The sequence below is a fragment of the Malania oleifera genome, chromosome 3 (assembly GCF_029873635.1).
Source record: "Malania oleifera isolate guangnan ecotype guangnan chromosome 3, ASM2987363v1, whole genome shotgun sequence".
NCBI classification, from domain to species: domain Eukaryota; kingdom Viridiplantae; phylum Streptophyta; class Magnoliopsida; order Santalales; family Ximeniaceae; genus Malania; species Malania oleifera.
Window position 1 is genome coordinate 122,396,952 of NC_080419.1, and position 15,721 is coordinate 122,412,672.

The 15,721-nt window shown below is 38.1% G+C and overlaps 1 protein-coding gene across 5 annotated transcripts in view; it reads left to right on the plus strand.

The window, feature by feature from the left end:
* Positions 1-15,721, plus strand: part of LOC131150521 (uncharacterized) — a 110,666-nt gene that overhangs the window by 33,855 nt on the left and 61,090 nt on the right. For all 5 annotated transcript variants that reach the window (XR_009135552.1, XM_058101281.1, XM_058101283.1 and 2 more), the window contains 3 exons: positions 2,651-2,704; positions 5,376-5,503; positions 5,588-5,656. Coding sequence is in view for 4 of the 5 variants with exons in the window: in XM_058101281.1 (XP_057957264.1) it covers positions 2,651-2,704; positions 5,376-5,503; positions 5,588-5,656 (251 nt within the window). In the remaining variant the exon portion in view is untranslated. The remainder of the gene's footprint in view (positions 1-2,650; positions 2,705-5,375; positions 5,504-5,587; positions 5,657-15,721) is intronic.

Here is a 15,721-nt window from a genome sequence, read left to right on the forward strand (position 1 = left end):
AAATTATTCATTTATGTTCTAGTTTGAGTATTTAATATTTTAAAATACATATATTAGTGCTAATTTTTTTATATTCAAGAATTCAATATACAGAGCATTTTGTTGACAATTTTAATAGATATGCACAATGTGCCTCACCTTCGTGAGGCATGTGCCTTTGCATTTCACATTGTGCCTTGGCTCTAGGTACCCTTTGCGTCTTAGCGTGCCTTGGACCTTTGACCACTATGTTACCAATTTGTTTATACACTTTTTGTTGCCATTGACAATGATACACATTTTACAAGTGTCAAAACATTAAAAGGGAAATTTTACTTTATAAATTATAAACAGTTGCATCCTCTGATATCCCTGTATTTTGTTAGCTTGATCTATCTTTTCTTTGTTTGTGCTTGTTTTATCTTTTCTTACTATTCTCCTATCAAAATTCTGGAAAAAACATGAAAAAAGAATCTAAAATAAAATAAAAATAATTCTAATGAATATACAACAACAGCAACAAAACCAAGCCTTAAGTCCCACTTGGTGGGGTTGGCTATATGAATCCTTTTTCGCCAATTTATGCGATCATGGACCATTTATTTTGACAGATTCAGGATTGTTAAATATTTAAATCCTTACTATCTCATTTCAAGTTATTTTAGGCTTACCCTTACTCCTACTAGCCCTTGTAGTAACTAACTCACTCTTCCTTACTGGCGCACTATGTGGCCTACGTTGCAAATGTTCATACCATTTGGGTCGTCCCTCCTTTATCTTATCTTTTATAGGAGTTACACCTAACTTACCGCAAATATGTTCATTCCTTAATTTATTTTTCAGTGTTATACCACTCATCCATCTAAGCATTCTCTTCTTGACAACTTTTACTTTTTGGATATTCTGTTCCTTCGTCGCCCAACATTCTGATCCATATAACATAGCTGATCTTATAGCCGTCCTATAAAACTTCCCTTTTAATTATTCTACGATTACAAAGCACACTTGAAGCACTTCTCCATTTTTCCCAACCTGCTTTAACTCTATGCATTAAATCATCTTCAATTTCTCCTTCAGCTTGCATAATAGATCCAAGATATCGAATTCTACAAGTGCTATATATTTCTTCATGATGAAGTTTAACTTTGTCTCCAATATTCTTCCTACCATTACTGAAATTACATTTCATATATTTAGTCTTATTTCTACTTATTCTAAAGCCTCTAGATTCCAAAGATTCTCTCCATAATTCTAACTCAGCCTCTACTCCACTCCTAGTTTCATCAATCAATACAATATTATCTGCAAACAACATATATCATGGAACCTCTTTTTTAATACACTTAGTCAGTTGGTCCATCACTAAAGCAAAAAGATAACGGCTCAAAGTATATCCTTGATGTACATCTATGGTGATTGGAAATTCTTTAGTTTCTCCATCTATAGTCCTTACACTAGTCATTACTCCATCGTACATATCCTTAATGACATTGGTATACCTACTAAATACACCCTTTTTTTCTAAAACCCACCATAGAACTTCCCTTGGTATCCTGTCATATGCTATCTCTAGGTCAATAAATACCATATGAAATAATTCTAATGAACATCAGAGCAAAAAATTCCTCCATTCTCATTGAACTTTTGAAGGCTAACTCCCTTAAAGCATCGAAAGTGCAGCCTATCCTTCCTTCCAAACCCTTAAAAAAAAATGCCCAACATTTCTTCCACTAACGTTGGGCAAACCCAAGTTTCTCCCAACATGCCAATAATTTATTCCAGATACTCCAAGCAAAATCACAACTTAAGAACAAATGAGATGCCATTTTAGAATTCAAACAACAAAGCACACAAACATTTGGAGATGAGGCCTTCATAGGTCTCCTGATCTGCATTAGATTAACAGCATTGATTTTATTAAGCCCAATCAGCCAAATGAAAGCTTTAATATTTGAGGGAGAATTGGCTTCCAGATAGATGAATAAAGAGGAAAATAGGAGTTGAAATGGGTCAAAAACTAAACGAAAATATTAACAAGAATACACCCCTGGATAATCCAAAGACCAAGACCGAGCATCCCTAGCTAAAGAAAGATGACAATTGTTCAATAACGACAGTGAGGAATGTTCCATGAACTCTTTTGAAATTAAAGTGCCAAGAAACCAGAAGGCTAACTGAATCAACCACAATGAAAGGAACCATACTATCCTGCCCTGAGCTCAATTGAAAGAGATGAAAAAAATATGTCGACAGAACATCATTCCACAACAATGAGTCTTTCCAAAAACGAATCTAAGAACCCCTCTCACAACAAAATTAATGCGAGAAATGAATAATTGATAAATCTGAGAAATAGATCTCCATGGAATCTCTAATGAACAATTCCAACTACCATTGGTATTCCACCCATTCTCACGCAACCCATTCTCACTTCTAAACACTTTTATAAATTTTTTTTTTTATAAAATACGTAAACGTTTTATCCATGTGCATATGCTTCTACATGTAGTTAATATCATGGTTGAACACATGAGCTGTTGAATGCTGATCGAGGCTCTGTTAAACCATGTGGTCATCTGGTGTGATATACCCTTGTAGGGTGGTCAGGTTCATTAGTATCTGACTGTGCTGCTTGAAGAAAACATTTGATAAAACAACATTTGCTTTTCAGGAACGCCATTTGGTCATACTTCTGTTTCATCCAACCAAGGGTTAATTGCAAAAGGTATGTTTCCCCTCATCCACTATTGTTCTTTTCATGATGAAGTTGAAAAAATGTGGTCATTTCTGTAGCATAGCAAGAACCCATTGATTTGAAAATTATATGGTTATGGTTAACCCTGGGTACGTTTTTATCTATATATTTACTGTAGAAAATTTTGAAGAAGTTTATTCTAATCATAAGGTATCCAAATATTAAATCCTCAGCAAGTGCTATAGTAAACATTCTTCTATTTTGAAAATATAAAACAATAATAAGATTCAATTGATATGTTACATCGTTTGTGCTTAATTATGCAACTTAAAATATTCAGTAGCATGACCACTTATATAACAGGCGCAGTGACATGTTTCATTTTTCTATTTGAGCACTTTTATGGGTATCAAAATATTGTCTTTCTTGTTAATAAAGTGATTTTGTGGAGAAGTTTTTCTCCCTTCTATATTTTCACTGCTCTACCTGTGGGAGCATGTGCAATTCATTTTCATGTACAAATTATTTTATAGTATTCTGCTCTTTCAGAATTACTATGAAAATAATGTATACTTAGTGAGAGGGAAAGTATGAAAGGCAATATCTTTCTACATAAGAAATTCAACATCCTAAAGCTAATATAAATAATCTATATAGCTCTGAAGGTCACTTGCAAACTGTAATTTGCAAGTTGTTGGTTATATGCAAGATCAGGAGGTCAAATACTCTATGTTAGCCTTGTTGAGTAACTGTCGGGTCTCTTGGGAAGCTGATTGCTAATCTTGGTCTTTGGATCCCTTGGGATTTTATTCCTGCAGATACTTTTTATGAGTTCTTGACTAGTACGATTTTTCCTTTCCTCTCTAATTTTCTGTAAAATTATCTGGTAGGCGGCCCAAGTCCCCTATAAAATCAAAGCTTTTCTCTGGTAGGTTTAATCAGATCAAGGCGCTCTATCCAAATGTATGTGTGCTTTGTTTTAATTGTTCAGAAACTGCTCTGCATTTTTCATTCAATGTGATTTTGCCTGGAGGGTATGGAAAAAGTTATTTAATTATTTTGGAGAATGTCGGGTTTTTCCAGAGACTGGAGGAGTTTGTGGCAATTTGTTTTCAGTTTTGGTAGGGGAAAGGAAAGAAAAGCATTATGGAAATGTGCTTCCTTTGCAGTATTTTGGGGCCTGTGGATGGAATGAAATGCACATATTTTCTCAGGGAAGAAGCTGTCATTTCTGTTAGCTTGGGAGAAGATTCACTATTTGGCTTCTCTTTGGTGTGTGGGTAATGGGAACTTCAAGGGGGTGTGTTTTTCAGATATTCAGCACAATTAGCATTCCTTGTTGTCTTGTTAGGGCATGCTGATCATTGAGTTTCTTTTCATGCTTTTTTAGTTTTTGCTTTTTGATTTTTCTGTGGTTACTGAGAGTTTGGTAAGGAGACATCTTCCTCTCCTGTTTGTACATTCTTAATCTACCAATGAATTTCTTTTGTTATACAAAAAAAACTCTAATCTTGCATGATAATTTCTAGGCTCATTTGTAATAGTTAGACGTGGCATTTCTTCCATTTAAGTAGTCCTGCAAGATGTTTCATGCTTGCTTTGATATTTTGCATTAAAAGAAGGCAAGCAAACACCTCCTCATCCTTTAACGTTTCAAGTACCTAGGGTTTCGCATCATCTTTGATTTGGAGGTTTCTAATAGCTTCAGGTTGACCCAGCACCTTGTGCATTTTCCCAAAGCTGACAGTGTGTAAAACACAATATACAAAACATCCTAATGTTGCAGTTAATAGATACCTTGAAAAATGAAATCCAAATCGCCAACCAAATTCGAACAGATGCCATCTTCTCAAATGCTTGATTAAGCTGAAGCCAACGGCTATTCTCAAGTCCTAAGAAACACTTTACTCCACTTTCATAATACCTTTTTAGACCAACGAAGGCAGAACCTTAAGAAACGTTTAGAAAAATGAAACTACCTCAATTTATATAGGAGGAATTAGCTCATGATCGGGGCTTTTCATAATTGTAATAAATTTGTCTTGTGTTTTTAGGAAGCTTGTTTTGCCATTTTTTCTGATAATTTTTTAAATTAGTTATCCATGCTATTTTCGGCGTATGGATTTATCAATTGTTATTTGAACTTTATTCAGTTTGGTGTATTAGTTTTGCACTTGCAGAGATAGTGCACAGGAGACACCTTTTTTTTTTTCACTTTTTATTTTTTAAATAGGCATTTCACTTTATAGTTGGTCTTAGAATCTGAAATTCAAATCAGAATGTGCTAATAAACATGAATACCAATTTAGAGATGTACCCCAAACATATTTGGGTTTATGCATAATATCTTGATGCTATGCAGCATTCTATTATATTCCTGTGAAGACTTGCCAGGAGCTCAAATCAGCATAATGTTCCACTTGTAAAGTTACAGAAATTGTTTTCATTATTTTGCTCTATTGAGGGCAATGTGTTTATTAGCATGGATTTTGCTATGAGAGAGTTTTGCTTTATTTTGTCCTTTTTGGACCACTTTTGTGCCTTTAATGCAATTGTGATCATTCCTTTGGTGCTTAAAAATTTCATTCTTCCAAGAATATCTGAAAAAAATTTATCCATCTGTTGTATATGCAATGCTTTACAGGTTTTCCTTTTCTTCAAAAGTAGTGCTTCTAACTTAATTTGCTCAAGTATTTTGAAGGTTTGAATTTTCGCCACACTCTATACCCTTCGTATAAAAGCAACCGTGCCCCCACTCCTGATACAATTGTCCAAGGACTCCCATATTTTAAAGCATCCATCAAGGCTATGTCAATTAAAGTGATTGAGGTATTAGTTCTATCAGATTATAACACATTTATATGATCAGGTTACCATGGTGATTAGAGGTAATTGTTCATATTCCCTCTGCAGGTGCCGGGTGTTGAAGCTGATGATGCAATTGGAACATTGGCTTTAAGAAGTGTTGATTCTGGCTTCAAGGTAGTTTCCTTAGGCCGTGTTAGTATTTGAGATGGTTTCCTTAAGCTGTTGGTAATTATATGGTGAACATGTGCTTGGTTCTCCCAATTCAATTTGAATGTAATAAATGCAAGACCTAGTGCACATGGTTCTAGGCCTCCAACTGAGTGGTAGTTACGAAGAGGGCATGATGTAGACAATCTAGTCTTCACATTTGGAGAGCTTGTTTCTGTGAGTTGATCTTGTGCGCTTTTAAATTTGATTATAGCAGTCTTATAATTATATCAAGGCTCTACCTCAGAATGTTAGTAGAAGATTTTTTTTTAAATAGATAAAGGAAGGAAATTTCTTAAAAGGGAAGAGAGAAAGGACTAATGAGGGGGACAAGAGTTCCTCCATGGGTAAGAGAACATTATACTGGTATTACTCTATGGTTACATTTGGTTCATGGAATATCTATTCCTTGGAATAAGATGGAATACACTAAAAAGTTCGGGGACAGTGGTAATAGCTATTCCTTTTATATTCTTATTATTTAATCCAACATGTAACAAAAAAAGAATAGATATTCCCATGGTGAAATTAGGGAATAGTTATTCTTTGTCTATTCCTTGTTATGGATTCATAAAAAGTTTCACTTGTTATTTGCTTTATGGTAACAGCATAATTTTTTGTGTAACTCATTATAACTCATCATTTTTTGTGTAACTAATTATAACTAACCTATTGTAACTAATTCCTAGGATTAGACATTCCACAAAGCAAACATAACCTATGATCTATTTGCATGTTTCTTGAGGAAAAACCCATGAATGAGCCTAAAACTGAAGCTGAAACAGAAGCAAGGAAAACAACTCTATGCCCAAGCATTTGTTTTGATTGAAAAAGAAGAAATGTATTGTTGATAGAGAAAGTACAAGACTGAAGAATAAGAAATCCTCCTAAAAATAACAAAAGAACAAAAATAGAAAAACAAAAAAAATTAATACAAAACAGTGCATCAATCACATTGAACATCCTCAAGGGCCAAGAGACAAACCCATGAAACAGCCAGCAACAACAGCCCATAATGAAGCCAAATACTGAATCTTATCCTAAACCAAAGACCAAGAAGTCTTCCTTCCCTTTAAATATGGGCTTTCTTTCCAGCCTAACATCCACGACATAGCGCAGCACCCACATCTCCAAAGTGATATGTCTTTAGTCCCTCCAAAGCCTGTTAAAAAAATGGCCAACATATCCTCCACAGATCCCGAACAAACCTAATTTTCTTCAATGACACTGAAGAGGGGGAAAGCTTTTTGGCTCTCACGATGCCTCCCCAAGCCAACAACTTCCTCCAAGTGAGAGACCATGGTGTTGAGAGAAAGGTCACGATGCCTCCCAAGCCGTCACCTTCCTCCAAGATCGCGACCATGGAGTAACCTCTCTCTGGAACTTCACTCAATCTCTTTTCTTCACCTGCTTCTTCTTTATCCTCTTCTCTTCTTCGATGAAAACCCTAATTCTCCTTTTCCCTCCTTCTGTCCCTCTGATTTCCCCCCATTCACCCTTTGTAGCTTCTGATTTTAGCTCTCCGTAAATAAGGGAGATATCTATCACTCTTCAGCCTTCGATTATGGCTGACCTAATTATCAAAGGCGAGAGAGGTGTTAGGTTATGCTGAAATGATCGGTTCAGATTGAAGGAGAAACCTTCAATTTGCAATTAGAGAAGGTTGGGGAGATCTCCTATTTGCTTGTGGTTGAGAATGATGCCTCCCATGACAGGTGGGTTAGGTTTTATAAAGAAGCGGTGGTCTGCTTTGCTGATGGTTTGTCTTCTTTTGGTCAGATGCAAAGGGGATTTTGGACTTTTTGAATGGGATTCACAAAGTATTGGATGTTGATTAGGTGGACGAAGGTGGGAAAGTATTTTGGGTTAGTGCTGGCATGGAAAGGAAAGAAAATGTCACTGTTTATTGCTGGAGGTGCTTAGGGTGACAGTTGGCAAAGAAGTGACTTGCAAGATGGCAAAGGTTTTTCGTGAGGATTATGAAGGTGTTGGTGCTGATAGTTCTATGCGTGAAAGGAAAACAGAGGGATGGAGAGGGTCGCAGTATCCAAGTTAATTCTTGAAATCCGGGTGTGTTATCCAGGAAAGAAGAATTGTGCTTTCAATGTGGAGGTGTGATGCAACTGAATGAACCTGGGCCATCACAAATCTATACAAATTGGATCAATCTGAATGTAAAGGAATCTAGGGTTCTGGATGGTGTTGCGATCATCTCAGAGGTGGCCAGGGTTGCTTGGGGGAGGAGGCTGCGAAAAGAATTTGGCCAGGTTGTATGTTACTCGTTTTGGACCTGGCCCAAGTTATTGAAAAAGGTGGTATTTCTTTTTCAACTAAATTGGGACAATTATTTGAACAAGCCCGATGTCTAGTAAAGGTCTATTCTTTGGATCCAGAGGAAAGCTCTCTTAGAAGGGGTTTCCAGCCAAAGGTCAAAGTGGTGTTCAGGCCCATGTGTGCGGTAATGGTGACACAAGTACCTCCTTATTGGTGCCGGATAAAGTGCAGGTTCAAAATTTTGCTCTTGGATCTCAGGAAATGAGTATTGGAGAGGAGGACTTTTAACGTTTTGCGCAAATCCCGCATACTGTTTTCTGATATTTGAGTCAGAATGACCAAGTTCAGAATTCTAGCTGCATATTTGATTCAAAACAAGATCACGGGTTGAAAATTGTGTCAAGTATTGAAAAGGTATTAGAAGGCGGTATGGAAAAGAGTAAAAAAGAAGAAGCTGGGTTTGCGGAGAAATCTGACATTCAGAGTCTTAACCACCCCTGGCCCCCAGATAACTATCTAGGTAAACAAACCCCAAAACAGCATATAGATCATCCCCACAAAAAGGCCTAAGCTCTGGCCTAGTAGGACCATAGACGAACGTAATCCAAGATTAACTCTACCTCTAGTATCTAACAAATGGAATGAGTGTCCCAAATAATTAAAATCCCCAAATACCCCTAACCATGCCGCATCCATCTTTTCAAGTTTAATTCTTGAATGAGAACAATCAGGAGCACTTCTAAAAAGTTCCTTACTGAGCACTCTCTTCCTCACATCCCATAAAACTATTATCTTCCAACTAATTGTCTTCATATTTAACTAACTCCCTTACCATACCCTCCTCCCCCCTCAAACGAAAACATCCATCTGCACGAAAGAAGCCTATAATTAATGGAGCTAGCCAACTTATTAATGCCTATAGGTTCTAGGAGTGACAACCACCTTCAAATCCTTCCCTAAAGCACTCACTAACTTTAAACCCATCCCCTCAAGGAGTTTCTTCAAGTCCTAGTCGGCCCTCTCACTCCCCAAAGAGTTAATGGTTAAGATACCTTCTTACTAGATTCCTCTCTTTGGCACAAGTTATTTTCAGTAATTTCAAATATACTAACAAGTAATATACCTTGGAGAATGTGAGTCCACTTTGTATTCCTCATTCAAATCGGTCTGAGCCTTACCCACGTCCATATCGGAGTCTGGGACATTAGAGACATTAAAAGGACAATATTCCCAACTGAAAGATAAAGGCCAAGGAGCCCTCCTCAGGTACATAATCTAATTGGTTTCTATAGTCTGTAACTGGTCAACACCAATCTGTGCTTCTTCAGAGGAGCTTCTACATTGTTCATCCCTCACTTACTCTTGCCCAAAAAACAGAACACCATCTCTTACGGATAAAATGCCATCAGCAGGTCCCTCTATAAATTTATGGGAACTTACATACTCTCATCAACTGAACCATCCTCTGCAATCGATTGGCCCAGTAAGAGACCTGTGTCACTTTCACTTGAGACTCTCCTGTTCATCATCTGAAACCTCCTTGTGAATATATTTTTTCCAAACCCTTATCTGTTTTTCTTCCAAGCAGACAATATTGAGGACATAGCTTGCTGAAAATGAGATGGTAGTCTGTATGCCATATATACTGGAATGTCCTCTTACTATCATTATTTTATTTGAAAGCAAAAGAAGATTTATTAAAAGAGAGAGATAATATAGAGACTAGGCAAGCATATGAAATCCTCAATAAAAAAAGGGAAAAAAAAAGAACAAAATAAAAATTTGAAAGATAAAAAAAACTAAAATTAATCAAGAGAACCCCTCTTCAAGCCCTTCCCATCATAATTCCCCGAGGCACGTCAAATTTGCTAATTCCCTCTGACCTTTCTTTACCTTAACCTTAGATTTCTGGAGTGTCCTCTTGTATAATCAACATCCACAATTTTCATGTAATTAGCAGCGACAGCCTGCTCTGATTCCTTTCTTTGTTGAATATCTTGACTCATTCCTTTGTTAACTACCAGATTTATGTCTTGTTGGTTCTGAATGAGCTTATCTTGGTTCTGCATGTGCTCATCTCCAGAGCTTGAATCAGCACCTCCCAATCCAACCTATCTGCATCTTTAGTTCCTAACACACTATCTCCCTTCAAGCTCAATCTATTTTTATTTGGATCAGGCCCATCCGACCCTTTCCTAGCCCTGATTTTATGAATTGTTGAAATTGGCGCTCTGATACCAATTGTTGATGTGAGTGCGCAGCGGAAGACCTTTGCAAACTCGAATCAAACCGGAACAAGTAATGCAAACACTCAACGATGAATATATGGAACAAACAATCACTCACAAAGAGAATCAATGAAAGCAATAATCAAAGACATAAGATTTACGTGGTTCGGCAATGTGCCTACTTCCACGGGAGCAAGCAGCTGTTTTTTGACTATCTCATGTGAAGCTTACATCAAACTTCTCATCAAGGGTTACAGAATATTGAGTAAATATTAACCCTATGCGTACAGAAGACTTGTACTATAAGTAAAACACTTCTGTAGCAATCCCCAGAGGAAAATCCTCCAAAATCTACCAATCTATTGATCACCAATTCAAAAATCCGTGACTTGTGCCGAACGAAACCGTCAACCGTTTCAGGAAAACCATCAACGGTTTGGTGCCGAGAGCTATTCCTGCTGCAGACTGAAACTGTCAACGGTTTGATACTGAGAGCAAACCATCTCTCATACCGTTGACCAATCCGTTGACAGTTTGATCCTGCAATTAGCCTCCTTGTTCTTTGCATCACTATGTTTTCCCCGGTGCATGCGTTCCACTCAAATATGAGCCACATCTCCAACAATCTCCACCTTAGCGAATAGTCACCAATTAGGAGAAATCCGAAAGCATAACCCCGTTGTTCCTCCCGGGCTAGTAGATTGGGACTGCCTCTAGTCTAGCACCTGGAGACGTAAACTTAGTCCAAGCGACGCTTGAACTTGTCCATGGTAACAGGAACTCCACCTAACTGAATACCCAGCTCCTTGAATGATCCTTTAAATCACAATGCTACCTTGGCAGCCTGTTGGCAGCCTCAGCCACTGGCAAGTACTCCAACTCAAATGTTGAAAGTGCAACCTGAGACTGTACCTTGGACTTCCAACAAATAGGTCCTCCCACAACATACCCTATTGTAGACCTCCTTTCATCCAAGACCCCTACATAGTCTGCATCCACGAATCTCACAACTAACGAATTGCTCTGTTGCCCGCCGAAGTACCCCACTACACTGGCGTAAGAGACCTTTGACATGACCTGAGCATCACCATCCATCCTTGGGTGCTGAGCGGTAGACAGTTTACATTGATTTGCCACCGGTGTACCATCCTGAGATAACCACATTCTCCCTGCGATTATGTCCACAAAGCCACCCTGAGAGAACCCCAATCTCCTTTTTTCTTTATACTTGCGAATCTCCCACCCAAGAATCCTCTTGGCAACATCCAAAACCTTCATGTCAAATTCCTTTCTGACTGACTAACCTCAGTCAAAATCTTCCCAGCAATTGATATGCCATTCACATAAAACAATAGGATGATTACCCACTTGCATCCTATCACCCTCTTCCCCTTTGGAAGCTCCACCAACTCCCACATCTAATTATTATGCAATAACTCCATCTCCTCCACCATAGCACTCGTCCACCTATTTTTCCCTTTGTTGTGCACTGCATCTTGAAAAATAGTAGGAACCCTGCTAGTAGTGATGAATGCATAAGACATTAGGTCATCAAAATTATACTTGGGCGGTGGCCTGATAGTGCACCTGGGCCCATTGTGATCCTGTTGGTCTCCCGAGTTAGAACTCCTTGCAATATGAACGATGTTATCTCTACCCTAAGTCTGTAACTCCACCTGCATCACAATCTCCTTTTCGTTCCTGTTTATATTGTGATACTGCTAGTCTCCTGAGCTCAAGCTCCTTGCACTTCTGCCCCAAGTCTCCAACTCCACCAGCACAATATGCTCGTTGCTGCTGCAGCTTTCTTGCATCTGTTTCTCTTTATCTAGTTGAATACACTGCACCATGGATTTATCATCAAAAACCATGTCTCCACCGATCACCACCTTATTTGCCATTGGATCACATAGCTTGAATCCATCTTTCTTATATCCCAGAAAGATGTACCGTTCGATGTTGCACCAATCTTAGATCTCACCTCACTAGAAACGTGCATGGCTGGACCTCCAAGCTTTCTCAAAGTAGAGAAGACTACCACATAACCTGTCCAAGCTTCTCCTGAAACTCTCCCATCTAGTGATACCTTTGGCGATCGGTTAATCGAGAAACCCGCCATACTCACTAACTTTATTAAGAAGTTCCTTGCAAACCCTGCATACAACCTGCCATGCTCACAAAACTCCTTGAACACCAATGTACTCAGTTCCAATGTTTGACCTGAGGAACTTTCTCTTGGTCTGGTATTCCACCTCAGCCACAAGTTAAACCTAGCAAACATCTCCAACTTGTGCCGCATGAGGTACCCCCAGACCTTTCGTTATAAACTCACGAAGTACCCATGTCCAACCCGTGATGCTACCCTCACTAGACCCCAAACATCCAAAACAATGTAGTTAAGAATATGTTCCGTTTTGTGTGTGGTTGTTTTAGAAAAAACGGTATTATTTGACTTAGAACTTTCAGTTGCAGCTCCAGTTTCAGCCAAACTGCTGTTGGCGATTCCTCATTTATGACGTGATGCAACACGTCATTGGCCAGACAAAGCCTGATAGTAGACATAACTTTTGCTTCCAACTCCTTCCAACTTGTGTTGTCTATGCCTTCCGGCTTCTTTCTGTATAGTGCCTTTACCATATCTTGCTGCACCAACAAGTCCTTAACCCTCCTCTGCCAAAGTTCGAAATTTCCCATTCTATCGAACTTACTAACATCGAATTTCACCGAAGAGATCTTAGCCATTGCAACCAATAGCTCTGATACCAATTGTTGAAATTGGCGCTCTGATATCAATTGTTGATGCGAGTGCGTAGCGGAAGACCTTTGTAAACTTGAATCAAACCGGAACAAGTAATGCAAGCACTTAATGATAAATATACGGAACAAGCAATCACTTTCAAAGAGAATCAACGAAAGCAATAATAAAAAACACAAGATTTACGTGGTTTGACAATGTGCCTATGTCCACGAGAGCAAGCGGCTGTTTTTCACTATCTCATGTGAAGCTTACATAAAGCTTATTATCAAGGGTTACAAAATATTGATTAAATACTAACCCTATGCATACAGAAGACTCATACTATAACTAAAACACTTCTGTTGCTATCCCTGGAAGAAAATCTTCCAAAATCTCCCAATTTACTGATCACTAATTCAAAAATCCATGACTTGCGCTGAACGAAACCGTTGACGGTTTCAAGCAAACCATCGACAGTTTGATGCCGAGAGCTATTCCTACTGCAAACTGAAACCGTTGACGGTTTGATACTGAGTGCTAACCATCTCTCATACCGTCGACCAATCTGTCGACAATTTGATCTTGCAACTAGCCTTCTTGTTCTTTTCATCACTATATTTTCCTTGGCACATGTGTTCCACTCAAATATGAGCCACATCTCCAACAAATATTTTGTCTTGGGTTGACCTAAATAACTCTATTTGGTTTTGCAGTCCAAGACTTAATCCCACTCCCCTTGGACGAACCATATGAAGCCCCAAATCTTCTAAAATTGAAATTTCCACTGTATCCTCCCCTGCCAAGGATCCTTTCCTTAAAATCTGAATTTCTTGGTTTCTCGCCTGTAATCTCGTCACTCCAATGCAACCACCAACTCCAATAGAGCGTTCACAGGAGGTTCCAAATTTTTCACTGGAGAATGGCACAGAGCCTTGGTATAATATGGATGTTGAAAAACCGAGCTTGATTTCTTACAGCTTCTGATGTTCGTCAAACCAAAATCCCAACATAGGAAAGCCTTGTCTTTGACTTCTCCTCAACTCCTCTTTTCTTCCAATCAAAACACCTGAAAAATTTTTCCACAAGCTCTACCAACCTACTGTTTCACTCCTTTCTGGTATTCCAATAGAGTTCATCTTGCCTCTTTCCTTCAATTTTTTCAGGAACAAGAAATTGACCCCGTTGTTTCAAAACCATTTATGACTGAGAAACCTTTTTCAATCCTTACTATAGTTCCCCTTGAACCCTTGTGTAGTTGATAGTGTCCCAACCAGAACTCATCCATCCGATTAATCTACCGTTGAAGTTCCTTTACATCCAGAATCAGGTATGAAGTACATCTCTTTGTGTACTCTGTTGGATGAATAGATCCGTCTTTTAAAGAATCCAGTTTGGAAACCTTTCTTTCAGCTCTAAAATATTTGTTAAGAGACATATTAAATTAATCAAAACAAAATAACTAGGTTCAACCTTTTGCCTCAGTTTCTCCACAATATTTCCACGTCCTCGATTTACTCTGTCAGACAAAATAACTTATTGGAATCTATGGTTACTTGTAACACAATGCATACTCCCTGAAGCAAAATGAAAAATACACTCAATTAACTCAATTGGAAAAATGGCTTGCCAGAAACAATAGTAGTTTTTGTCTATCATGCCCATCTCTCTCAAAACGATTGCCTCTCACCCTCTTAGGCTTGGTTATGAAAATTAATAGTCCAACCGTTGTGCAAGGTATTAGAATGATTGTAGGGGAGCCTTGGCACAATGGTAGGGTTGTCACTGTGTAGCTTGGGCATTATAGGTTTGAGGCATGGAAACAGCCTCTTGCAAAAATGCAAGGCAAGGCTGCGTACTATAGACTCATTAGAATGATGCTACTAATCATATTTCGTAAAGCCAACATAATAACTGATAAAATAGCTAATTATGCCCTTACGGTTCCAAATGTCCAACCATAGACCAAAAAAAGATTATATATATATATATATATATATATATATATATGTATGTATATTCCTTTCATAATCTCTAAAAGAATAGAAAATCACATATATTGTCACTAGACCACTTATTTCACCCCAACACTTGGCTTTCATAAGATCTCCCACAGCAGCTGGACAAACCCACACTTACAAAAAGCTTCTTTGCATTTTGAAAATGAAGAAAAATGGGCACATGTTTTATTATAAGATTTACACATCACACAACTGTTTGGACCAAGTGCCTTTAGGGCCTTCTTCCTTGGAAATAGGATTAATTTTGTTAAGAACTAAGTTTAGGTGACCGCTTGTCTTCTCTTTTTCTAGATGGCAACCCAAGAGGGGGTGAATTGAATTGTTTTAAATCAAGTTTCAATTAAGCCCCCTCCCCCCCCTCCCCCTTCTTTTTTTTTTATAATAATAAAAGATGAATTTCCATTAAAATAGAAAAAATATTTAGCCCAAAGGATAAGACATGTCCTTAATGTGGTCTGGAAAATCTTGATACAAAACACAAAGAAACAACTTGAAAACCAAAAAAAATAAAAAAAAGAAAGAAAAACCAACATGAACCTAACACTTCAACATATAATGCCAATCGCACTGAATATCAGAAAAGTGGTCACCCCTTAAAGTTCCTCAGACCCACACATCAAAGAGAAGCCAATTAACGTATGTTTTCCCAAACCAGCGGATGAGACAATTTCTTCCCCAGAAAAATATGTGTGTTATGCTCCATCCAAGCCCCCAAAAGACTGCAAAAAAGCACATTTCCAGAGCGCTGCCCTTTCTTTTTTCCTGCTAAAACTGG